Source organism: Botryllus schlosseri, chromosome 6 (genome assembly GCF_051294905.1).
Source record: "Botryllus schlosseri isolate E-star chromosome 6, Bs_hap1, whole genome shotgun sequence".
In the NCBI taxonomy this organism is placed as follows: Eukaryota; Metazoa; Chordata; class Ascidiacea; order Stolidobranchia; family Styelidae; genus Botryllus; species Botryllus schlosseri.
This window is the reverse complement of record NC_137241.1, coordinates 14161560-14189439: the sequence shown is the minus strand read 5'-3', so window position 1 is coordinate 14189439 and position 27880 is coordinate 14161560. Positions and strand designations below refer to the sequence as shown.

General features: G+C 39.7%; 2 protein-coding genes across 5 annotated transcripts in view; one reads left to right on the top strand and one right to left on the bottom strand.

Annotated features, from left to right (window-relative positions):
• LOC145440300 (uncharacterized) overlaps positions 1-27880 on the top strand; it is an 84946-nt gene that overhangs the window by 2996 nt on the left and 54070 nt on the right. The gene's annotated exons all lie outside the window — the stretch shown is intronic.
• LOC145440283 (pleckstrin homology-like domain family B member 2) lies at positions 135-26118 on the bottom strand. Of its 4 annotated transcripts, none has more exons than XM_080317846.1 (27): positions 25731-26118; positions 23379-23503; positions 22330-22874; positions 21260-21345; positions 20110-20209; positions 18461-18873; positions 17696-17775; positions 16308-16450; positions 14481-14613; positions 13202-13360; positions 12577-12659; positions 12399-12509; positions 10226-10363; positions 9420-9548; positions 8819-8974; positions 7883-7993; positions 6534-6714; positions 6397-6477; positions 6188-6310; positions 5194-5305; positions 4809-4898; positions 4667-4748; positions 4049-4264; positions 2769-2893; positions 2613-2707; positions 1398-1480; positions 135-773 (listed from the first exon to the last, which is right to left on the bottom strand). In XM_080317846.1, exons 1-27 carry the CDS (start codon positions 25952-25954, stop codon positions 624-626), a joined length of 4074 nt encoding a protein of 1357 aa, XP_080173972.1. In that variant the 5' UTR covers positions 25955-26118; the 3' UTR covers positions 135-623. The 4 variants fall into 4 exon arrangements, with proteins under 4 accessions (XP_080173972.1, XP_080173973.1, XP_080173974.1 ...); XM_080317847.1 differs by having other exon boundaries at positions 6397-6493; positions 6559-6714; positions 25731-26116; XM_080317848.1 differs by lacking the exon at positions 6188-6310 and having other exon boundaries at positions 25731-26114.

Genomic DNA, 27880 nt, shown 5'->3' with positions numbered 1-27880 from the left:
TAATATTAGGTAAATTGTCTAAAAATGTGTAAAATAGAAATAATCTACTTTGATTCCACAGCGACTATATCGATGTAAAAACTTACCATTTTGACACCTCGTCTTTTCTTGTGACAAAGAAGAATTCAAATCAATAAAAACACATGTATTTATTAGAACCGCTACAGAATGGCAAAAACATGTTGAAGACAAATATACTTGAGTTGAATAAGGCAATTCAAAAAATATGATTATGTATTTCATACCTTGTCATGACACCGCGTCAAAAATCGTCATAGCAAAGCAGCACCAAACGGAAACATAAACACAATACAATAACTCAAGATTTCTTTCATGGTTCAACTCGCGCCAAAGATACTGATGTAATCGTGTGGAAAAAGTGGCGGCAATTTAGTGACTAGTTGGCGTGAAATATTTGCAAGTCAAAAATACACGCTGCTCTACACAGTCAAGTACAGCGCAGCAATATGGCAGGAAAATACACAACAGTAAAAACAACCCACGAATCGGGCGCACAAACATAAAACTGCATCCGTTTCAATCGATGACGGCCGACTGCAGCCCGGGAAGCGCTAAAAAGTTAAGATATTCAGGACGGGATACTGCATCAGCGATGAGGCGTTTCATTCGAGCGTCTTCATGTATTCCGTATATCCCTCGGCCCCTGTGACTATCACATCCATCCATATTCGCATGGCTGGCGCTGACGGGGCCACTAGCGAGAATGTTCGATCGTAGCATTTGACGCAAAATGTCAAGGCGGCATTCGGACCCTGCATTCAGAATATAAACTTTACATATTACATTTTCCATATGGATGGAAAGTGTTGACCATCTTCTGCTTTTACAGTGATACCACATGGCAGACCTTGGAACTGATAAAATATCAATAAATACGAAGCATAAATGAATGCGAATGCGACCAGGTAGAGGAGATGTGGGTCCGATGACGGTGTAACAAAGAGCACTGATAGTTCTCCAAGAGTGTAAGACAATAATTCAATCGTTTTACTGTGGGAATTAGTTGACAATCGCATGCTGACACTTGACAGCAGCTGTCCTCATACGCAATTAACTCCATCTTGCGCAAGTTATGGGGTCTGTGACACAGATTTTCTGTTTTTGGGTGCAATGTAAATGTAAAATTGAGTCAAAGTAAACATTTCTGTTTTTAACCTTCAACCCTAAGAAACTGGAAAACATTTCTTATCATGTTATATGTGTGTGCATATCTTTATTAACCCCAATCCTGAACCGAAATGTTATTTTTTCCAACATTTCAATTGTGGTTCATTCCGGTTCTTAAAGGTAACTACTTCATCAAAACCATGGGGGCCAGAGTGCATCTAATAAGACAACCGGGCCGAGAAAAGAGGATTTATCGATGTAGCACCCACCTTCTGAGATTTCAACGGGTCGAAAAACACATCTTCGATGGCTTGAAAATGGACCGTGCCTCGTAATTTCGTCTCGTGCTTGTCTGATAAAAGAAGTATCATAATTTATGCCCGCCACGAAAAGAAAATGTGTCCAAAATTCAAACCCTTATAGGCCATATATAGACAGAGGTTACTGCTTCTTATTTTTGGAGAGCTCAAGTAGGTTATTCCTGCTTGTACCACTTACACAAGTGGTCGGCCTCCATTTCTACTCAACAGTTTCTTATGCAAGTAAAAATTAGTTTTGATATATGTTTGCTTCACTTTTACGAGTGAAACTATCAGAACAACGAAGTAATATACCGTAATTTTCCATGTATAATGTGCAAAATTTTCCCGATTTTCTGTCATGGGTACAACAAGCCTTGAAAAAAATCACTCTCGAAATATAACTTGAAATCACACCTTTCTTCATGTTTGTTTTAATCGCGCATCACATTCAGCCATCATGCCCCGTAATTCGTATATTATCAGTGTTACACGCTGTCAATTAGCGAGAAGCGTGTTGTCAATTAGCGCCTGCGCTGCACAACAGCAAGCGATCTCCTGCTGAGTTGGTTTGTTGTTTGTACGCGAGCGAAATTAGGTCATTTGATTGCTGCACGCGCGCGCGTCACCGACAGGCCTGAACAATCGCATCTACAACATGCCATGTGCGCAAGATGTAATCGCTGGCCTAAACACTACAGTCGCATCTCCAAAAGGCCTGGTGCGCACGACATAATCGTTGGCCTGAGCAATCGCATCTGTAATAGGCCTCGTGCGCAAGATGTCGCTGGCCTGAACTATCGCGTCTAGGGCCTTGAAGGCTTTGGCTGCTATTTTATATCGTTTATAGACAATGCCATTAAGTGTATAATGATCAGCGATAGTTATGTCATAATTGTTCTACAGTGACATCGCAAAACATAATGACATCGAATACTAAAACATACCTATTCATGTACTGCGAATGCAGTTCCAGAATTTACACGCCATTTTAAGGGTGCGTACTGCGTATTATACATGGGGGCGCACTATATTTATCACATTACTTCTATTTGAGTAGAAAAAATGACTAGTTTGACTAACTAAGTATAGAAGTTACTTAGATTTCCAAACTCATCAAAATTGACAATATCGCCTTGTTTATTCAACTTAATCACAAATAATGGCTGGGAACAATAAACTCACTGTGAAAATACGATATCGTTTTCTTCTGACGATCCATAACAAACCAACGCTTTTTCCACGTTTTAAGCCTCCCACCCATCTTCATGAGGTAGCCTCTGCGAAACAAACCAAACCAATTCGAGAGCCAAAATTACAATTCGCAGACAGCAAACGTACCGGCAAGTGGTGGCGGTAATCGAAATGTGTCGGCACGCGTCCGGGTTATGCCCGCAAGACAAAATGTGCTCTCTGAGGTCGAAGTTCGAGGAACGGACGGGAAGGTAGCGCGTCATTGGTCGAGTCTGAAAAAAGGTAGAAACCGATCAATGAATTGTCAAAGGCCTATTAAGGCACAGTTGATCAAAGCGGTCGACCGAAATTCGAGCATGCCACACTTTAGCATGTGACTATATAAACCCAGAATTAACTCTAACCCTAATTTTAATCCACGTGCTTGAATATTGCCTGCTGAAACGTCACATGACATACCATCAGAGTAGTCAGCTTTGCTACTCAAGTGCCATAAATTTATACACAATTACAAGGGATAGTAATAATTTTCAAGACATGTCAAATAGTAAACATAGAAATAGTAAGGTCTGAAAAGTACTTCCAAAAATTGGATTCGGTTGCGACGTCGCTTATTAGTACGGCAAGTTTTTGTTGCACTAAAATAGCAAGAAACTTGCATTTAATTCTAACAAAAGTTGCAGTAAAAAGTTGCAATTATAATTTTTGTTGAATTAATAGGTATGAGATACTGGAAAGGTTCCGTTGTATAACCTAGTTCCTGCAGAGCTGTCAAATTGTTACTTTATAGTCATTTAATGCACGGTCTGGCGAAACTGCCAAAAATTACATTTTTCTGGCACAAAGCAAGAAAATTACGCAATGCGGGAATAATTTCCCCCAAAAGCCCAACAGTGTATAGCGATATCCCCGTCCCATTAAAATAACACATCCCGAACCCCCCAGGTCTGCAAACTTGAGCCAAGGCATTACAGAAACACTCACTCTTGGTGACTTTAACAAAAGCAATAGCCTGAAAAAGGTGACTCAGAAAAAAAATTGGATAAAAGTTGCTGTAAAAATTAGCATGAAAACGAGAGAAAAGTTGCAAAAAGTTGCACTATACAGTCCTCCCAAACAGCTCAAAACATCATAGTACATAGATTCTGAGTATTTAGGAAGCTGTCGGAAGCTGTAAAAAAAGGTTGCAAAAACTTGCCCTACTTATTAGTTAATCGGAGATGGTTACTCAAATGCCCAAACACACCACAAATACATAGAATCTTTGAATATATATTCAGTTAACGTCACCACAGGGCCTATTTCGCACAGTTCAAAGCGATGCAGACTCATCCCAAAAGTAAGCAAGTAGGCATCACCAACTAGAGCACTACAAAACAGTAGAAGTACTTCATGAATGACCACATCTGCCATAAATAAAGTCACACCTGTTTCTTGGGTTCACTTTTTTCTCTCCGCTTAACGGTCGAGCTTTCCCCTTCACCGACGGGACCCGCATTGGACCCGGGCGACGTCACATTCAAACTCGATGTCCCGCTGGCAGAAGGCGTTTCCGTGGCGGCGGCGGACGAAGACGCGTATTGCGGGCTCGGATGGGTTTCGAGGCTGTTCATTTCTTGGTTACTCTTATCGACGTAGGCGTTCTGAAAAAAGTGAGGGAGTTGAATCTCTGCCGTAAATGACCAAAATGGCCATGGTTGGTACTGAAGTACAAGTAATGCGGTAAATTTCTACTGGATTACAAATAGAACTAATGACTTCCAAGAAAGTAAAAAAGTAAGTATTCCATGCCTACTTTTCCCTAAACAACAGACGACCTCCAAGTTTAAGTAGAAGTAATCTCATAAATTTCTACTCGAGTAGAACCAGGAGTAATGGTTTCCCAGTAAGTAAAACAGTATTCTACTCCTAGTTTTGCCAAAAACACTGAAAACCGTTAAGTAGAAGTGGAAGTAGTTTAACATCATACCCACTAAAGTAAAGAGCAAGCAGACAAAATCTACTTGTGTACTCTGAAAAGGTAGTACTTAGTTACTAACGCTCACCATCTCGGCTAACAATCGCTGGCGTTCCGCTTTTGCTTGCAGCAGCTGCTTTTCAATCAGCCTGATCTGCTCGATTTCCTTTCTGCGAGGGATTTGCGTATTTGGGGCGAGAAGATTTGAATACAGGTACGATGAAACTCACGGATCTGGTGTGCGATTTGACCACGCCGCCGATGTCGTGGTGTCGAGACTGTCCACCGAGCTTAGACTCATTACATCGAAACCTTTCCACCTAAAGCGTAAATTTCCATTAAATACTTTTGTGTGACAAAATTTGAAATTATGAAATTGGGTTGGCTTCTAAACCACTCGGGTTTGCAACACAAGTAACTGGGCGATTGAATTGACGACGCAGAAAAATGGCGCTACTTATCTTACCTCTATAGTAGGGATTGAACGTACGTTAGACAAGACATAGCCTGCCAAGTCCCTTAAAACTACGTCAAAAGAAAAACTATCCGCAAATACTCAAATAGATTGGTGATGAAGCACTTCAGGTAACACCTGAAAGAGCAGAAAACGCATACCTTGAATTATTTCGGTCTGAAGACTGCGGATCTTGCAGCCTCTGCAAGTATGGCTTTACACAATGAGTGGAGTTTGATGCGGAGGCCGACAGTACGTTGGCAGCGGCTGCCCCTGTGAAGCAAAATCATAAGAACACAAGCTGGTCAGGGGCAGGAAAACAACGTGATTCCAGACGCCACACGTGAATAACTCATTTTCACTCGTGCAAAGTGCATATCAAAAGCAGGCAGCTCATCGGAAGAGTGTTTTGTGACCTACACGAGAGATGCCAAGAAAAGCTATTGGGCCTGCTGCAAGGCATACAGACTAGGTGTGCTCACTAGAGCATTTACGAAGATATTTCATTCATGATAGATGGCGAGGCCTTTCCGGGAAACTGTGACAACGTATCAGAGGACTGTACAGTCCGCAATACTAATTATATGTTAATTGGCCGAAACAGACGATAACGATGGTAAATTAACTAGATTGGGGTCAAAGTACAACTCAAACAAACAGGCATGATGAGCATTAACCAAGTGCAAGCTACCGGTGGTAAAATTGTATCATTAGCGTGGGCTGTTTGGTTCGTAGATCATAATGACATCTGCATACGAAAAGTGCATTGCACTCTGCAAAATGGCGAGCATCCCTGGCTCGGATACACCCTCACAAAACTATTGTCTCTGACGGAGCAAACCGGCATTCAGATGAACATATTTTTGCTAATTTGCATAAGTTGCATTGACCGGCCTTACGACTTTTAATACAAACGAAATCTTCCGCAATTCCGTTCACGTTCGCTTGTAATATTTTTCAGACAGGCCTGCCTCCTACTGCATATTTTTGCAGCATGAAAAGCACTTACAGACAGCACTCCACATCACAGAACCGCACAAATCACAATTGCTCAACGCACTCGGTGACAATCGACACAAGTGTGCAGCCCATGCATTGCCGTGAAAGATACTGAGATATCCCAGAGAAACCGTGCGGTAGATACGCCACAGCTACCTGCGACTCCTTTGAGCCTAACGGCGGAATATCGCGTCAATGTCGAGTACGCAAAGTTGTAGGAATTGGCGAAAGTCAATCTAGGTTTATAGTCGATCGCCGAGTCATCTTTACACCAACGCGCTACGAAACACGAGAAAAATCGAGTCTCATATTTCGACGGCGGTTCGTGATAGATTGGATATTGACAGAATCAGGCGATCGGTTACCTCGGTTGTCGGAATGTAACGTGATTGGTCGCGTTTCGACAGGTGAAGCGAGATGAAAATCACGCGGAGAATTTTGTTCCCGTGGCGACAGGCTCGGCTGAAAAATGAGATAGTCTCGCAAGCTTAGCTGCGGCCAGGCTTCCGCTTTTTCGACAGTCTTACTGCATCGGAGACGTTTTCATCTTGGTTCTCTTCCGATTTGAACACGGCAGTAGATTGAGACTTGCTGCGTATGGACGATTCGTGGTTAGGTCGAACTGGGTCTTCGCCGGTCAGCTGCTTGTATTTCGTCTTCAGAAGAACGGTTTCGTCTTGGTGCTATAAAATTGAAAATATAAGTGCATGCCTTGACTGTGACGGCAGTTGACCGCGCACACGGTTGGGCAACGGAACTCACCGAACATGTCAAGCAGTCAACATACAGGTCAAAAAAAGAATGTGATGAAATTTTTTATTAAAACATCAACTGATTGCGCACGAGATTCGCATCACTTTGAGAAAACTGAAGTTCAGTCAAAAAAAGTGTGCCAAGTAGCATGAAATTACTTTAACAGTCCTCTAATACCACGATGACACATCCACGTTCAATTGCGTGCTTGACTATTATTCATATCAATGTTAAAGTATCCGAAACTACATTTTCTTTTCCAATCAATGGTATTATATCAGGTATACAGTTAAGATGATTCCGCTGACAGATGTTTGATGTATGTAGTCATTCACACCAACGTGCCAACGTATATCAGCAGAGTATGTGGACACTGGACAGTTCAAAGAATACCACTGTAATACAAAATCTTCATGATGATAGTGTGTATATATCTATATGAAGAGCTTCAATACAGAACTTCAATATACAATTGATTAGTATATTCATATTGAAATGAACCAGAATATTTGCAGCTGAAAAGAACATTGTATATTAACAATCGTGTCACAAAATATGACGTCACCAGCATGGAATTTCGAATAAGACAGCGTTCAATTTACTATTTTTAGATAGTACACTAACTCCTTTTTTGACACAGCCTTGGCTGGTGTATTTTGATAAAATTCGACTCCAAAGCATCTACATATGATTCGTGGGATTGAAAACACTTCATTGAGGTCAAGAGATCTGATCTCTTTGCCCCGAATATTCAATATTCCATGTCGGTGATGTCATATTTGGTGAAACGATTGATTGTCAGCCGAAAATATTTGGGTCTATTTCAATATGAATATGCTTTTCGATTTATTGAATGTAAAAGCGAATTACTTACATTCATTAAAGTCATCTGCCGACCAAGAAATATAAATGTATTTGTGTATTATGTAATGTCGATGACTCAAAATAAACTCTACGATAACCGCATTGACTTGTAATTGCTTTTGAATATCATTCAAATTATTTTTATGATCATGCGGTAACTAAAGGTGAAAGTGGAGTATATCAAATCTGCAAAATATTCTTTCTATATCTTGAAGATGGAGAAAGCTGTCGTACTTCCTGCAACTCTTTAATCGTCTGATCACGTGCGGAATGAAGACGCTGACAGTCCGCCTTTTCCTGCGCCATCAAATCATGTAGCTGGTTCTCCAAGGCTTCCACGTGTTCCTGAACGCAACACCGTTTCGTCTATCAATGCGTTGTCAATGGCCTCATATCGCATGGAGTCATCAGTAACGAAGTATTTCTACTTTTCAGGAGTTCTCCATTTGCCTTTTTTCTATTTCTTGCCTACTTGCATTAGGCATTTAAGCATTCATGCATTAGACTACTTTCACTTCTACCCAACAGTGTCTTATGTAACACTACTAACTTTATTCAGTAAAGTATAACGTAGTTTTGGAATACGTTTGCATTGCTTTTGCGAGAGAAATTGTCATACCAACTGCGTAAAATAACCCCTCTATCACAGTGACTGAATAGGCATATAAATATTACACATATTCGTAGCGTAATGAGTCAGGGAGATCCACCATGGAATTTTCAAACCAGCCGACTGCTGGGCTGAATACAGCTTTGACTATGGTTGATGGGAGAATCTGGAGTACCGCGACCTGTTTCCCAACTCTCCCTAATTCAATCATTGTCCGGTTAAGACAGCCTTGAGAATGGGTTGCCCGCATAATCTAATTTAAAAAATTATGCCGACCCATCATGACAATAACAGGAGCCGACTTCAAACAGACCTGCCGACTAGGCGTCTATTTATAAATTCCGAAGAAATTTTAGCACAGGCTCTCCATTTGCCAGCTCGACATTAAATCAGGAAAGGTTATCAAGTATTAGATCAAAGGAAAATAAAACCACTGGGTTGGCGATGGATTTGTAACCCTAGACGGATTTCGTAATTAAAGAGGAAACACATTGTCTGGTAACCGCCCAAGTGTTTATGTCTAGATATCGTGTTAGAGAAAGAGGTAAATTTTATCGAACCTTTCGCATTTTTATGCTTTTCTCACACCCTCTCTGTTCCTCCAACAGTTCGTTTTGTTGGGTTTCTTTGTCTTCGTCCATCCGTGTGATATTTTCCAAGGTTTGGAATTCGATGTCCTCGAAATTCTTGAGATCCTGCTCGAGAGTGGTCTGATCCTGCAACGATGGAAATACAGGATTCTGTGTAACGGATTAAAGTATACCGGAAATTTTGACTGATAAGAAAAAAAATATGACTTTTTCCTATCACTTTATGTCAGTGGTTCATTTACTGAAGTTCACTCGAAAAGTCAGTCGAAAAGCTTAGAGTGGAATACATTTGGCAATATGAATATATTGTTTGCTGCTATATTGAAGTTCTGTACTTCCAAAAGCCTATGCTTACACCAATCTGCAAACCTGGCTCAAAAACATAAATCCACCCCATTACATATCTAATACATAACCAAAGAATGCTTGTGCAAAAAAATTAACTGTGCATCAACAACAGTGTTATAAGAACAGAGAATTCGAGTAAGACTTTTTCTAATCCATCAAATTCCTCCCACTGAATCAATTCTGGTAATACCGACATCTAAATTTGCCTAAACCATTTTCATACCTTCATCAATTCTTCCTCCCAAATATCCCGAACGCTCTCCGGGCAATTGTTCAACTGCTTCTGCGAGTCCTTGAGCTTGTCTTGCAACTCTGATAATTTCCTCTTTTCCTTTTCCAGAAGACAGTTTTGCTGGAATGGAAATTCGTGCCATTACAAATCAGCGATCCAACAATTGGAATAACAACAATTGGAATAAAAATGAAGGCAGCACCGACTCCATGTATTTTGATACCACACCAACCAGACTAGATCAAGAAAGACGTACCTCTAAAACCTAATCTAGTGCTAGCACTATTTGATAAGTGCAATAATGCAGCCACATTCGTTAGTCGAGCTTCTAAGCATACTCAACCACAAAAAACAGTAAACGTAAATACAAGACCAACAATTAACATAAATTATTCATGCAGATACGAGGAACATAAATGAAAAAGACACCAACTTGAATCTGAATACCAGTATTGCCAAAGTCGTGCTTACAAATAGCGGACAGTTTACAGAAGGATTTCAGGGGGGAGGAATCCTTAAATACCCGGGGATATATTTTTACTAGAAGGCTTAATGAGCTGCGCGATCAATGCACAACATTATGGCACTATGTAGGCTTTCAGAAGACGTGTTCATTAAACATAAATTCAAACATTGATAAACCACCTTCAAACCTAAATAGATGCAGTGTCTACCGGATAAATACTAGCACGCGCCTATTGAGATTGCCGGAGGCCTTGAGACACAGTATTTCATTTTCACACAGTTGCAAATTGCAATCATAGTCCTGCAACCATGTAATTCCAGGCATAACTTACAATTTCTCGTTGCTTCATGTAATTCTCTTCGAGATCAATAATTTTTTCCTTCAGATTATCGCAAATAAGTTCCGTCTCTGCAAGGTGTTCTCGCTCGGATTCAAGCTCTCCAGTCAATAATGCCTTTTCCATGTCCAACTGAAAATTCATGACGTTCTCATCAGATCCCTTCTCAGCAATAAAACACAATTTGCTAGATTCAATTTACACTGCTAATATCCACACCATCCCCTGTTTATATAAAAACTCCACACATACTCTGCTTCGAGAAGGACTAAGAAAAATAACAATGTCATTGAAATATAATATTCTCAGATATACTGACACTGGATAGCACAAGTCAAATCTAGCTCATAAAATTAATCAACCCAGTGATTTCCTATAATTGACCAATCCCCCATCATTGTAAGTACATGATGGCTTCAGGGTCTACACCACTTGAAAGCCGTAGGTTATGAGAGTAAATTCTAATAGCTTTGATTGTCAGGATTCGCATATGAACGACTGTTTACAGTGGCTTACTATGATGTCACGGATGAACAAATTGATTTTTCTCTCGCAATTCGAAGTTACCACAATATCTCCCATCAATTTTACTGTAGGGAAGATTGCAGGGGTCAATAGAATTGACATTATGTCTTATAAACAGAGGTCAATCCTGTTTGCTTACATAATCCCTGTGCAAAGATGAAAAACATAGCATACTGGAATCTAACTAATCCTGATGGCAAATCGACTGCATTGAGGGAGAATCAAGTTCATATTGATTCATCCTTTTGATAAATAATAATGTGTCATAGAAGTCTTTGAAACGCCCAATATACAACAAAACCAATGTTCCAAATCTACAGTGTCAATAAAGTATATTAACTGAATTAATTACCCAAGTAATCTGAAATTGCAATTATTTGTTCAACCCAGACCAATTCCATTAAAGAATAAATTCAAATGTCATAAGGACATAAATTCCGCTGAATTTCAAAACTTCTTCAAATGAAAGAGAAAAGCAAATGGGTTGAATGTAGGAGTAGGCCATGTGCCAGCAGAACAAACAGATTTTGATTTGGCTATCAACACCTTCAACGTGTCATCTAATCTGTACTGAAATAGTGATGAAGTGTAATATCAGGTATCAACAATTATGTTACAAGCGGGCACAGGCTTGATAGTGGAGTAGTTATGTCAATCAGTATCGCTATTTGCACCAGTTGACTATATAAGTTATTTGATGCAGCTGTCAAGCTGTCAAACCCTGCATTAACGTAATGAATGGCACCATCACCTAGAACGAACAGCAAGCTGACGTCATAAATATACATTAATCGATGAAATCATTAGAAATTACTTTGAATGATCTTTCACACACTATTTTTACAGAAAAGATTCAGTTCTGTCCACTCTGGGGACAAGTCGTGCAGGCTGCTTTTAAGAAACTCGACTTGACTATTTTAACCCGCCACGATTCTTCAGCCCAGCTCTGACTGTACGGCATACTGAGAAATCATTTGTGCAGAATAACAGAATCTATTTGTTTTTGGTCAGGATTAATATTTGACGTGAGCAAATTTAGGCTTTGTTACGGCCAAAATTTGTAAAATGACGTTTTGTCCTCAGACTATTCCGTCTATAGAACGTTTTTCATCGGGCTGGCCGATTTTTGTAATTGGTCAAATCTTGTAACAATCTTTGACGTATTCCAAACCAGAGATATATATCCCTACCCCACATTATTCCCTCAAATAATGCAAAAAACGCCAAGGAATTTGCATGTTTACGGCTGTGCCATCCCTATTTTGAAACCAGTTCACAATAGCAAAATCCACTTACACACCACAAATCTTTGAGACATGAATAACCAGAAGTGGCCAAAGTAGTCAATGTTCATACTCAAGTAGAAGTAAAAGTAGCATCATAAGACTAAACTCTACTCAAAGTGTAAGTAATGATTTCTAAGCATGTCATAAATACTTCAAGTGGAAGTAGAGAATGAATGGCAGAAAACTACTCAAGTAATTAGTGTAAAAATCTAGAGAGAGATGTATGATGTTTTTACTACTGACCACGTCTTGTATAATTCAATGCAAGGATGAATGAGAGTCCAATTCATCAATGTTATTGAGAATATAAAAAAGCAGTTTGAAACATGCTACGAAAAACGTCAGACGTCACTCACGGCGCGGAGACATTCATCCAATTGATTTTCCAGTTCTGATATTCTTTGCTTCAACTTTTCAATTTTTCGAAATCCCATTTCATACAATTGCTGGATTTCAGCCAAGTCTTCCTGCGGGATAACGGAAAAAGAATTTGGAAACTTGTTTACCGACGTAACAGCGTGTGAAGAAACTCACCGGGCGGCACCTGTCGCGTCTCGGGGACACTGGCGGGGATTTGCTGCTGTTACGTGTCTTTGGTGGTAGGACCGGACCCTGACCTGTATAAAGAATATGGATATGGATGAAATTGTGATAAAGTCAGCAAAATCAATCACTGAAAATACGATCAGCGAGATAGCCTTTGGCGGCTGCATATAAATCGCAAAACAGAGCCTATTAATGTTTGATGGAAAATTGAAATGTGCAATTGAAACGGCTCAGAGTTAATTTGGCGTTAACATGTTTTTACTGTCGGCTACACAACTCTGATAAATCAATTTGTAAATCAGGCAAAATGATAGATAACTGCCTGTAGCGGCTGGAAGCGTCTTATCACCCACACGATTAAAACGTTGTTTAATTTTTGCAGTTGAGGTTGTCTTACATTTCATTCCAGTATCAACGACCATAGAGCTACTAGAGTCAATCTCGTATAGACGGAAATCGGGTATGGTACTGAAGCTACGGACTGTAAGCAGAATATAGGAACCATGTTAGCAGATAAAAATAACTTCTAACCGACAGTATGTGAAATAAAGAACATCATTTTGGTGCATTATTATAGATATTATAGCATATTATATCTGGAAACTTCACGAACCGGGCAAAGTCTGGCTATAGATATCCTTCTCTAAAGATGCAAGCCGTCTGAATATCCTTGCCTGAGCTTCAGATGACGCATCATTGGGCGTCTGCAGTGGAAGGCTTTCGTGCAATTCAGCGCCATCGTTTGATGCAGATTGTGGCAACGTGCTGTTTTCTGAATTGATAAAATTTCAAATTTAGGATGGTGCATATACCAGCAACAAAATTATGCCAACATACAAAATAGCGATCGGTGGCAGAGAGAGAGAGAGAGTCTTTATTTTTCATCAAACCAAAATACATAACACTCGGCAGTGGTGGTGGTACAGAAAATATGCATGCACAGTATTCGGTATTAGATAGGAATGATCGATAAGACCGTGAGGGTCATCTAGTCTGATCACACCAGCATCAAACAGGTACACTTGACTCTAAACAGTCTGGCTGTAAAAAAAGTTACAGTAGTTAAAAAAATAAAATAGAAGAAAAATCAAACGATGGTAGCAAATGATCAATGAAGCAATGTCTGGGCGAGGTAGGGCAACAGTGTTAGTGTAACGATAAGAGGTGATCAAGTAGGGCTTTTTTGAGTCTATCATAAGGCAATTCACGGATATGTGGTGGTAATGCATTCCAAATGATAGGTCCCGAGTAGTCGATAGATCTCTTAGTTAGGTTAGATCTCTTAGGCAGGGTTGCCATTGGCCTGTTTTCACGAATAAATTGTGAAAATCCAGTCATATTTTAGACGGTTGGCACCGAGAAAAGTATACTACGGCTAAACTGTATTTGGCTGTGAAAACTAATAAACTTTGCGGCCTAATTGTTTGACAATACAATACACAGTCAGATCATACACCTAATGGCACCTAATCATATTCTTCCGTCAATTTACAGGCAGTTGTGACTTATTGTGATTATAATGCACATACTGTATATGCAACAATGCTCATTCAATTTTCAATCATGTCTATAGTTTACTGCTACTACTAGAAATACATGTCGGTAATCGTAAAAATCAAGCAACACAAATCTAAAATTACACTCCATTCATGATGTCTCTAGATGATTAGAATTTGACCATAGAAATTAGTGTGTCAGGGCATGAATGATCGGTGCGATCTGACACCCCTGGTCGGCTAAGTTTCATAAATAGATATTGAAATTGTGGCGTTAAAAAAACGTTAACGCTACCAGCAAAAACGTATTCAATGTTATTTTGTGTCTGCCAAAATTGGCGACTACAAAATTGAATCACTATGATGCAGGCTCATGACAAACAACTGCACAAGTACCCTTTCCAAATGTCTTGATTTCTACCAATAATTTATTGAAATCTTCATTTCGGTTGGAAATATTATCTTGGCTCTTCGAATCTTTGACAAAATTTTCACACATCGCAAGTATCTTCTCGAGACGCTGTTTCTCCTAAGAACAAAAAAGACAAATATGCAACACACGCATTGTACGTACATACAACTTCATAAATTACATCCTGTTTCGCAAATATACAAATACCAGTCCACTTGTTTGTAATAAGCCAGTGAAATATTTCTTGTCAGTCACTGATTTAGAATACACAGACATCATAACATGTGCCGGTTCATGAGAAAGCAGTCAATACCTTGCCAGTTCATGAGAGAGTGGTGATACCTTATCAGGTGGCCGCCAGTATAAACATTATATGACATGACATAACGTTATCTATGCATGCTATTATTATTACCTTATCCTCTATAGATGTACCCGAGTGAAATTTATTCCTGAAATACATATAGACCAGATGTGGACACACTGAGGCTTGCAGTGTGCGCTACGCATACATTGCATACTCCTACGCATAGCTGATAGCGATGATTACTCCTGTATGCGATATCTTGTGTCTATTTGGAGAAAAACGCAAAAGAGAAATCTAATGTCCCTGATCTAGGTCCCAAGGCTCATTCCCTCAGTACAAATTTATAGCCTATTGTTACCCATAATTCAAAATTATTGCTTACCTTTACAGCAAGATATCTAAAGCGCGAATAACCATACGAGAATGCATCTCACAGATAGAAACGACATATACACGAGAAACCTTTCTAAACCAACCTCTACCTGACATTAAGGTTCCGAAACACAACTAGTACCACTTTAAAATACAGCGAATGTACTTTGGCAAACATGGAATATTTGCAGTCAACTTTGGAATGCACAGAAAAGATATTCCTACAATCAAAATTCCAAGCTGCAGTTATCCAATAAAACTCAGTTTACTTTGCGTTTCATACACTGTGTCCCATACCGAACGGAATTTCTTGATCAAGTTTATCAACCATAAGTAATGATGCATCTACACTCAATAACAGGCACAGCACTGACATATTTAACATCAACTTCAATTCATGGCACTTCAAATCCAAAGTCCTCAACGTCACAGGTACTTGAATTCGAATATTACGTTCATAAAAAGTTGGCAGTTTTATTGGGTTCAAAATGTGTCCGCATAACCCGATGGAACAATTGCTAATATCGGCGGCAACAGGGTCGGATTTCATGTTGCATTTACCATGCACAATTTACCCCACAGGAATATTAGTAATGTGTTAACTGTTTGTGAATAATTCATAAAGTTATGGTGAGTTGAAAGTTGGTGGCACATCTCATCAATTTTTAAAATCCAAATAAATACCATCGCGTCCCCCCTTATTACTCGTGACAAAGCTGACATTGTAGAGTACGAAACTCCTGAATTATGGCACAGAGATCATTACGAACAGAGGCAAGTTACTGCATGCTAGGATTTTTGAAATTGGCCTACAACACTCAACCAAAATATGGTTAAATATTTCAATTCCTTATCAATACATAAAATGTGTTTAGTGCTTCCCACCAGATGGTGGATAATAATGGAATACTCTCAAGTTCATCAGGGTGAGAGTGTGCTGTAATTTGCTCTTTAGTTGTTCAATATCATTTGCGGCTTTTGTTAGCAAGTCAGGTCTAGAAATTTCATACTAGTTATCCTGATGCGGACCCTTTGCTAAAACTAAAAAAGATTACACGACCCTGGCTCAAAATACCACAGATTTCAGATTTCAGCGGGCAATAAAATTTAAAATTTGAAAAGAGTAGCGTACCCTGTTCGCAGTGCATTCATCATTTTTTCTTTGCTTAACAGATTCTTCGTGGATCAATTTAAGATCTTCCTCGAGTTGATCCGTGCTTGACGAGCCCACCGAAGACTGGCTGCCAAAACGGTCGCGTAACGAACGAACGGACGCTGCAAACAGATTGAAACGTGAAAAACATTACGATTCAAAGTGAGTGAATGCAAGTATTATGGAAAAATTACGATACCAAACTATGCAGAACGCAACCCTGTAGTTATGCCATGAAAATATTAGTTAGCGAAAAGCATATGCCAGCGTTTGGTAGGGATGTTCAAAAGTGACTTTTTCCTTTCAAATTGTATTGGCTACTTGATAAAATTGTCACCTAAAAACACGCCGCACCCCAATTAAGGTGCAGTTCAGATCTATAGAGGCGTTGCTATAAGAGAACAAAATGTTGGGTTTATTCAATGAAAATAAAAAATTTTCAAATTTTACTGGAAACCCCATGAAATTGTTAGGTTGTCCGAAAAAAAAAAAACGCTGCACAAGAAACTTGGATCAATTCCAACCAGTACAAGCAGAGTTATTGGATAAAAAATTTTGGATTTGGAAAAAATAGTATTTACGGTGACAAATTCTTCAATTATTTATTATAGGTCTACCAACCGTGAATACTATGATTTGCAATCTCAAATTTTGAACCTCAATAATTTCCTTTCTATTGGTTCAAATACTTTAAATTGAGTTAAATTTGTTGCGCGTCGTTCTTTTCAGACTTGTAATCTAACAATTTCACGGGGTAGCAAGTAAAATTTGAAAAAATTTTATACTTCCTTTTATTAAGTAAATCCACTATAGGTTGGAATTGAGCCAAAATTGGCGTGCTGCGTTTTTTAGGTTTTAACCTAACAATTTTATCAAGTAGCCAGTATAATTTGAAGAAAAAAAAAAGATATTTTTGAACAGTCCTGGTGTTCAGTAACGAAATACTTCTACTTTTTCAGATTACTCAATTACGTTTTGCCAACTTGCAATACTTACCAGGGTCGTTATGATTTTATACCATTTCTACATCTATCACACAGTTTTCCGTTCCTTAGGCAATACATGGACTAGAATATTTACTTTTTAACTTACTTTTACTAGTTAGTTCTACTTGAGTACTAACGACGTCTACTTTGAACACCTCTGGTGTTCAGTACCGAGGTCAAGTACTCGAATTCAATGAGCGGACACATGAATTTTTCGGCAAATATGGTGAAGAATATAGATGAATCACTCTTCAGGAATATTTTTCATGACAATATGTAGCTTATAGAGCTAGAAACATGTAAATATCCATTTTGTTTCATTCCACGTTGAATTATGTTACCGGTACGCAATAATTTGCTAACACAAACAAAAATACCCACGTGCTTTTCTCATTCCCAAATCGTCGCTCCCAAATGAAGAAACCGATAAACTCCTTCCGTTGCGTGGTAAGATTTCACTCCTAGCAAATCAAAGTGATAATGTCAATATTCACAAACGACGAACAAAGACATAATAATTCCACGATACCTCTCGGCGCTACATACCAATACAAAGTAAACCGTTAATTAAGCAGCCTAGCAACATGAGAGCTTGAAATAACTAGGTGGTCATGCCGACAACACTTTGCAATGTACACATAGTTGGAATATGATGATCAGGATTATGCACAATGATTTGAGTACCACATTCTGAATCGAGTCTTTATTGTAACAATTCTGATTGAGTAGAGAGAGACTGTTTTTTCAAGTAGGCCTACTGAAATTGTACGGTCCTTGGCACTACAAGGTATTTTATCTTTAGGAATTTTAGTTTTGATATTTCCTTCTCGCCGTGGAAGCCTTGAAACCATTTCGGTATCTAAACGCTATAGCACGCATTGGCGGAAGCGATATTTCTGAGAAGTTGTCGACCAGTGGAATTGTGATAATAATGCTACGAAATAGACACGTTCGAATAATGCCAAATTCACCGTCAATGTGACATCCCAATTCATCCATACTGTTATGAGATGACGTCGTAACTCGTAATTAATGGTAGCATGCTCGCATACTCCACTCTAAGACTCATACTCAAACTCTAAGGTACTCGATTTTGCCCTGCCCTAATAGAGAGATAAAAGGGATAGCAAAGTCATACTCCCATACCTAGTCGGCGACGGGCTCCTGACTTTGAGACCACTCGAACTATGGTTTCTTTTGTACTTCATAGGGTTGGTACCGACAGGGAATCGGCCCGACGCGAATTTCCTTTGCAGCAACGGACTCGAAGGAGCGCTTAACGATCTCGACAGCACGGGTTTTTGGAGATTGATTTTCGCGACCCGTACTCTTCCCCTGTCTTGTTGCTGCTTCGCGCGCTTTTCGGGTATTCTGGGGAACACAGGCGGCGGAGATGTGACGCCTTCGCTGACTGGGATAACTCTGGCGCCGGTTCTTGGGGACTTTATCGATTTGTACGATTTGGGAGGTAATGGCGGCAGCGCGTTGGGATCGGTACTCGGAGCGTAATACTTCATGTTCGGATCCAAGTTGTCGTACGGTCCAGTACTGTTACTGATCTAAAATAATATGCACACAATGTATATTTTTGAGTTAGGTGTCCTGGAATCTACGACGGAAAAGCTACGAAAGTCGACTCTTGTTGCCGGAAGGAGCCCTACTACAGTCTATACTCTTTGAATTCTCTTCTATACTCGACAAATATGTACTCATTAAAGTTTATTATGTACTGTTACTAATCTACCACAATGTCTACTAGCTGATTGTTTCTGTTATTGTTATGTCGCACAGACAAAATATTTCCTATGTTTTGAATTTGATTTACAGTATCACTGACGTTCATTACTGATAAAAGTAAGCCGAAAAGCATTTAGTGAATAAATTGGTTACATGAAGTGGTCGTTTTGTGTAACATTGTACATGTACAGTACATCGGCAATTTTAAATCCATACAAGATGTGCATAAGGAATATTGAATATCAGTAGGTCTACTTGCATTCCAGGCAATGCTAAATTACATCGTTAACAAGTTCACGACATCACACTCAGTAAATAGCGCTGTAAAAACGAGACGTCAGCTGTGACCGGGTAGTCCAGAAAAGTCACTTATGGAAGGCTACCCGATACTATCCTTAATGTACTGTTTTAAAAACGTCGATGGGGGGCTAAATTAGGTACATTGCATAACACGAAGATGCAGAATGATGCAGCTTTTCTATTGCCTAATGTCAGAAGCATGAAAAGGAAGCGGATTCTGAGGTGGAATTATGAGAATGTTATGGAATAAATTTTTACATACAGTGAATGTTAGTCAAGATGGTGGTAGTGATACACACTAAAAATAGGACACAAAAATATATCTTCTGAAGTGAGCCCATATTTAGCACACCTGTTCTAGCCGCAGCCCGGCTGATTGATAGATCAAATCTCAACATCAAAAGATATCCATCATTAAAATTTCATTTACAGATATCCATCATGATTCAATCGCATAAAATGCTGACAATGATGATTGGCTGATGCACACAGGCTCATGTACAATAAAATATCACTTACTTGAACAATATCCCTATACTACCCCTAGTGCTTCTTACCAAGCATTATCTATGACTTTCTGTTCAAAGTGGTAATTCACAAAACCTCACTATCTCTGTCTTCTCATTAATCATCCTGTCATCATCGATATGACACAGTATAAAATGCCCTGGGGGGGTTCACTGCAAGATGAATAATACATGACCAAATCCAACCGTCTAGCCATTTTAAAAACAGACCTTCACAGCATAAAAAATCACCTCATAATTCCCGGCAAGATGGTGTTTACCAGTCATGAGTGAGAAAGAGGCAGAGCTGGTCTTGACGTTACAATTTGCATCGCTTCCAGTGATTCTGGCTCTGAAAGATGAACACAGATATTGACGAGATACCACCAACCCACCTACACTCATCACCTCCTATGCGGTTACATCAGATCTATAATTACTACAACGGTAATCAATAACACCGTCTCATTACCACAACTCATGACTTGGCGATATTAACGTCCCAGGAGATTTACTGGCAGCTAGGCCCTCCTTATTATCGATCATCGAATATTGGAGATGGGAACAAAGATACAAAAACTGGCAATGTTTTGGTTACGACACTCTTGGGATGCAATGCTGAGGACAAAAAATCTTTACGGAAATATCTTGAAATGGAAAATCTATTTCTGAAATGTGGTTTCAGGGATAGAGTAGGCTAATGACTGTGAGGGATACACTGATACACGCATGTAGCGAGGAACGCCCGCCTATCGATTACTTTGGCCGTTGTTGGACCTGGATAAGGTATTTTGTATGCTTTTTTATTCTAAAATTACCTTTCACGACTACCTTCATCGCGGCATAATTTATTCACCTTGGAGTCTTTTCGTATGCCCTTATCTAGAGTTAATGGCGCAATAGCAAGCATACAAACAGAGATTCAAATGAGAACCAATTTGGCAAAGTATGACATAAGAGGAACAATGTAATTTTTAAATTAATAATAACACTAGGTGATAATTGTAGCATTACAAATGCGGCGGCTATAACAAAGAACATATGTGGGAATCAAAGTAATCAACACATGAAAAATGTGTGAACTGAGAGAGATAACAGAGAAATAACAATAAGTAGTAATGAAATATCTTAAGACTGTTAAGGAACTTCTGTCCGCATAAATTGACTCCTGCACTGACAAATGCATATCTAACTTCGGAAATCACACCGAACATGTGTCATTGTAGATACGGGTACAAAAGTCATCAAGCTACATAAATTTGGCCTATACCGCAATGACTGTAGGCAAGTTCAGCACCGCATGTTACCTTATTAATATCAGATCTAGTGTGCAGTGAAACATTGAATGGAAATGGAATATATCAGGAACAATACTGCCTAGCTCAAGAACTTAGTCACAAACCTGTTCGAATGAGTTTCGACATTCTTTGGGGCTATTCCCTTATGTGAAAACCTTGCCACCCTTGAGCTGACAAGGCCGCTTGGAATCTGAACATATATAAGATGATTGAGTAGCAAAATCAAATTAGCACAATGGTGTTAATAATGCCTGCAAGGCCGTGGATGAGCAATTAATCGAATACCGAACAATGCTTCCAAGTAAAGTAAAATCAATCCATCACCACAAAAAATACAGCGACAACAGGCTACACCATTTTGAAGTGATGTCTGAGTCACAAAAACATATATATTTACATCAGCTAATTCAGTAAGAATGCAGCCAAGCCGAAGTTTTAACCACCACATTGTTGACAATATCTAACAACAGTCTTGATTTATCCCAGAAGCTTGATTGGAATATGTGAAGGGTAGGTGAGCCATATCAAGATGCAAACAGAATTAGCCCCATTATAGTATTTGTAATAGGTCATTGCTGCTGTTTTATACTAGCAACAATAAATACTTCAGGGCAAAGTCCATGTAGTAGTATGAAGTAGGCCTACATGATATTGTATTCTCATCAGTAGAACAGCACGATCACATCATTAGCCTAATATTCCAGCCTCTACCAAAACAGTATTGTTGAGTGCTTTTAATGAGCTAAATCAGGAGTAATAAATGCCCATGACACCATTTCAACCAGCTGTCAGATTTCTTGGCATGAGCCCTTATAGAATTACAATTTTAATAACATGAATTATAAATAATATGCTGTTAAGCTCCATTGAGCTGACATGACATTTTTCAGGCCACTAAATTTCTAGCACACACATATTGCGCATAGAATTGCACATTTATCAAAGGCTTAGCGATAAATGTAAAAGTGGTGACAAGTCATCGGAGTGACAGTTCAGTTTAAATGATAGGCTTCAGAGCAATTGTTCACTTACATACATGTCATATGACTGACTATAGGAATCCATGGACTCTGGTGCAAGTATTAATTTGATATTATGATGAAATTATACCTGTACACTATCATGCTACAAAGGTCCCAGTCGATTATGTCCAGGACAGTAGGAGCATACGTACTTGTATCTCCTCATCATCAATGCCACCGAATGAATTTCGTGCCCCACTATTGTTGTTATTCCCATTAAACTTCCTGTAATCTTGCACATAAGTGGAATTAGATGGAGTAATTGGTGATGTAGCTAAGGAAGTAGGTGAAGATAAATAATTGCTGCGGTACGTCCCATGGTTAGCAGAAGTGGGACTTGAAGCATTGATCTTGTGCGACACAATAGGAGAGTCTTGGCTCAAAGCTACACGGCTTCCTCCGTCAAAGTTGGAGATGACAGGCTTCAGCTTTGAGGATGTTTTGGGCGGAAGTGCTGGTGGGACGGAGGAAAATGTGAAGTCGGGATCGGAAATGTTTTTGAACTTTCTGGGCGATTGAAGAAGTGCTTGATAATATGCAGAGTTGCCATTGTCGGTCCTGGGGCTTTTCGAATCACGACTCATCTGATCAAGGTCGTCTGAAGCGAGCTCATCAACTACTTGTGACTCGGCAGGGATAGATGATGCTATTTCCTCAGAAGAATAGCTTCTTCTCAAACTGTACAATCCGCCGAATTCTGAATGTTAAAAATCTACATGTCCATCAACGTTTTTCATATTCATAAGTCAAATTGTACAGACTACGAAATACATCTATGAAGGAATAGCATACACAAAGGTCAGCAGCGCGTCCCCAATCGAAGAAATTACACATAAAAATCATTACTTCATTCGAAAATTATATTCTTTCTTTACTTTCTTGTGCTTCCTGATTCAATTCTCTCAGAAATCACAGGAAAAAAATATATTCTCAATAATAATAAGCAACTTCAATACAGAACTATAACACCACATCATTGTTGGCTTCATTAGTGGGTGTATGAATTTAAAATACTACATGAAATGCCCTCGTATTTTGATACTGTACTGTTTTACTATATAGGAAAAATTGAAGTATGTCGATTTTAAACAGTAGAAAAATAAGACTGGACTAAGCGGAATCGAGAATTGGTTGACCCACAATGGGAGACTCTCTGACCCCATCTCGTATGGTAAGGTGCTTGTATACAATTTCAAATTACCTCGCTCATTCTTTCGTTGATCCTGGAATACTAAAAGTGAATCAGCAGAAGCCTCTATTGACACAGCGTTGTCATTCGATCTATATTTGTGGTTTACAGCGTCTTCCTTGTTCTCACAATTAGATCTGAATGAGAAAGTTATGCTTCGTAAGTTGTGAATATCGATTACGCTGACGAATACAGAACGCAACAAGGGTCTCATCTTTCACAAAAGCGAACTAGTGACGTAGAAATATTGACATCCTACGTTAAGGCAGCTTGGGAATCACGCTCCGATGGGTCAAGGAAAGGAAACCGTTGAAATGCTCGTGAGAGCAGACAAACCAGACATTCTCCATAAACTGCTAGGTTTGAACCCTGTGTCACGGTTGAGTTGCAAAACAAAAACAACCTAGGCCGGCAGCCGAGCAGAGCAAAATATCATTACGTCACTCAGTCCCATTTGCCCGTGACCTATTTCTGCGTGCGAGCGTGGGCGCTGATGGGTCAAAGGCACCGAGAAAGAGCAGCGCTGTGGGTGTTCAGTTGTGAGGAGATACCATTAGCTTTGATATGATTAATATCAATCGATGTAGTAAAATAAACTTCCAAATCAAACATCGGACGGTTTATAAACTCGTGAAATGTTCGTTATGACAAGATTTTAATGATCACATTTCCGTATCTTGTCATTTAGGCCAGTGCTTCTCAACCTTTCTCAGTTCGCGTCCCATTTTTCATCCAAATTTCATTGCGCGGCCCACTAGACACCCTTTCGCGACAAATGTTCAAACCACTGCTCCAGGGCGCCAGTTTTTACGTTTTCAGTGCGGTACAGTTATCTCGTCGCGCCTATAGTAGAACAAAAACACCATGAATAGCCTACCACAAACAAAAACAAACAATGAAGCGAATATCCAATCAGCAATTACGTCGAATTAACGTATTATGAAGAGCTTGATTTGCAGTAATTGGGCTGGATTGCTGCATTTCCCGATCAACGTTCGCAAAGAATTTGGAGGAAAGAATGAATTTCAATCTCACGCATACACAATAACGCACTGTCGGATGTCACGCTCCAATCAATATGATTGTGACGAAAATCTGACCACGGCGACGCAGCTTGTGGTGCTTATGGCGCAAACCAATTTAATTTGGAGTAGGAGAATGTGAAATTACTTTTCTAATCTTGAGAATATAAAGTGTTTGGAATATTTAGAAATTTGATAAGGGGCACACGAAAATAATTTGAGGTAATAAATTCTACTGCAATCAATGTAGTTCTGAAAGCACTATTCAAGTTCAGTACCGCCAGTCGCATATTTGAGGTATCTCTGCATTTCTCTGAGAGCTATAGAGGTGACTAACATTTCAAAAGTGGAATTTTGCGAATCAGGCAGCCTAATTCACAAATCTGAATTTGACGAAGCCGGACCAGTACGGGGCTCATGCACTTTCGCACCAAAAACACATTTTCTCCGTAAGGCTGCAGTGAGTTTGATCCCAAAGTGCACGAGCCCCGCAAGTCCGTCAATTACATGTTCTGGAATCATTATCCGAAAGTGGAAGAAAACATTGAAAATTTAGACATTTTTCGTTAATTTTCGACTTGAGTGGTAGAGAACAGACCTACAAATTGGGATCGATGATCGTTTCCTAAAACGTCTTCGTGGCCCACCTGAAACAAATTCACTTTGACCCTGCTTTGACCTGAAAGTGACTTTGACCTGAAATAGCTTCGCGGCCCACTTGTGGGTCGCGGCCCACCGGTTGAGAAGCACTGATTTAGGCCTTACCGTGCGATATTTTGAAATGATTGCAAATTTCTAGAATCCCAATCTCACATATAAAAATGGAATGGCAACCCTGACTGTAGCAGTTGAAATTTCGGATTCACATTGTTTTTGTGCACTAGGGTTGTTCAACTTTTCCCCGGATTCCAGGGATTCATTGATTAAATTTTTAGGTTACCTATAGAAGCGCTACAGGTCAAATTTGGCTCAATTACAACTCGTAGATGTGAACGCACAGCAGTTTGAAAATTTTGAATTTATTATAAAAAAAATTTCAAATTTTAGTGTCAACCCCGTGACATTGCTGAGTTGTCTACAAAAATGCTGCAAAACATTGACGCAATTCCAGTCCGTAGAAGCGCAGTTATATTTGAATTTTTCATTAATAATTCTGGAATTAATACCAGAATCCAAGCTCATAATAATTATGGGCCCCCGTTGAGTTCTGATTGGGGGTCGGGTGCGGCAATTACGGTCTGCGTGCGCGAATGTGAAAACATGGGCGTATCAACGTCATAGTTAATCTATATCTGCGAATACGGAAGTTAATGACCTACATAATTTACATATTCAGGTTTACCGTTTTTCTTCCGAAAATTCCCTCGATATTCTATTCGTTCTATTGCAGGTATCGTTTGTAGATTTGTAGCCACACTCAGGCGAAACGAACGTTTCGACCACAAGATCTTCACCAAGCTTGTCAAGTGACGTGAAGATAATTTCCCATTCAGAATCGTGAAGCCCAGAAACCTTCCGAGATCCCATAGCTCGCGGTTGCTTCACAGCTACAGGATGGTCCAGCATTTCAACGACCGTTATGACTCTGATCAACGATTGTCATGTGAAAGCCGAGAAGATAAAGTTCCTAATCATTTTATAGTACAGTATATATAGTTCAGATGTCAAGTCGATTAAAAAGTTGACCTGAAAATCAGAATACTTAACCATAGGCATAGCTATCATGTAGCAAGAAAACGAAACCTCTATGATAGCTAAATATTTCGAATCATTTCCTATATATCTGCTAGGGTTGGGACTTCGGGATCAAATTTCAGATCCCGGGATCCGGATTTCCCGGGATTTTCGCTCCTCAATCCCGGGATTTCCCGGGATTGGCAAAGTAGCAAAATGCACATACAAGCTACACAAACAACATTTATTCCTTGTAATATTGACGCAAAAACATGCTCCCGTGAATACGAATGAAACGCAGCGATCGAAAGCCACCCGGATAATGAGCGTTTAAATTCATGTACCGACCGCTTCCTTCTAGGAGTTGATTTGTCCAACGTGATCGAAAAACGTCTATCATTCCGTTACATTGCCATAAGCTCTTCTTCCACGCACTTGCGGATATTTTTCTGTGCTCGATCACGAAGTCCCGAACCCGTTTGTGACATCTTGGCAAGTTATAGCCGTCAGCCTTGAAGGCCCGACGAATTCGCTCACTTTGTAGCAATTTGTTTAAATGCTAGCCCGTCCACGGCAGTTAACTGGCTAGGAAGTTCATCGAACCGAGGATTATGCGATTTATAAAAGGAATGATATTTCTTTGACGTGCCCGATTGAATCATGCGGGTTGATTTAATTACTATCATGTGTATACGGACCTTAAATGCGTTACCAATCCCTTTGTGTTATACCAGTGAATCACAACCTTTTTCGACTCATCGCTCCCTTATCAACCTCGACACAAATTCCCCCCCCCCCCCCCCCCATCCCCTATCGCTCCATATTTAAGGATCCGAAGAAGAGGACATATAAACGGGAAATTCATTCACCTAAATACTTTGATCGCCAAAGAATTGAGTAAATAAAAAGGTAAATTTTCCGAGTAAGTGCTCCAAAAACCGGTTTCCGCCGTTACGTTGACCATTTTTTTAGTCAACTTTGGCGTCGTATGCAGAATAAGCCATGTTCACGTGCATTTTTTGGCCGTGTTGATTAAATATATCTCACTGAACGTCCTAAGATTTTCGCTCCCCTACCGCCCCCTTATTTTTCAAAATCGCCCACTATGGGGCGATATCGCCCACGTTGGGAACCGCTGTGCTAGACCCTGAAGCTTTCAAAACGTCTTGACACAAGTTACATTTGGCTTTTTCTGTAGATTTACAAAACAAAAAGTTTTGCCACACAACTGATTTTTTCGTCGCACTGACATCTTCAAAATTCGCTACTATCCCGGCCTGTATTTCACCTCCACGGCACCGTCTCTGCAACGATCCGATACTGAGTTACACTGCTGCGATCCGTACACTACGACGGAAGTGATTGTGCAGTTCATTTTATGCCATAGTTGGTTTTAATATCATCTAATTATGAATTGTTTTAGACAATCAGCCGAGTTTGTAACACTGCTTTATTACCAAAATAAGAGACATGACGCTACGTAAGCCTTGGTAGATGCTGTTTACAAATCCCGGGATTTCATTGCGATTAATCCCGGGATCGGGATTGCTTCAAAGCCCGGGATCGGGATTTCCCGGGGTCCCAACGCTAATATATGCCATGCCACAGTCTAATACTATACCAGGCGGCTCAAGACATCCCTGCCTCGTTCATAGCAATATAGCTTATACTCCTTCGCTTCCATCTTCAACTCTGAATTAACTATACATTATTCTCTCCTACGATAGCTGGCCGTGTGGCAACGATACAAGTAATGAAGTAAAGGTAATATCAACGGCTTAATTTTGAAGGGAGATTGTTTACAGATTCGATTCTCTT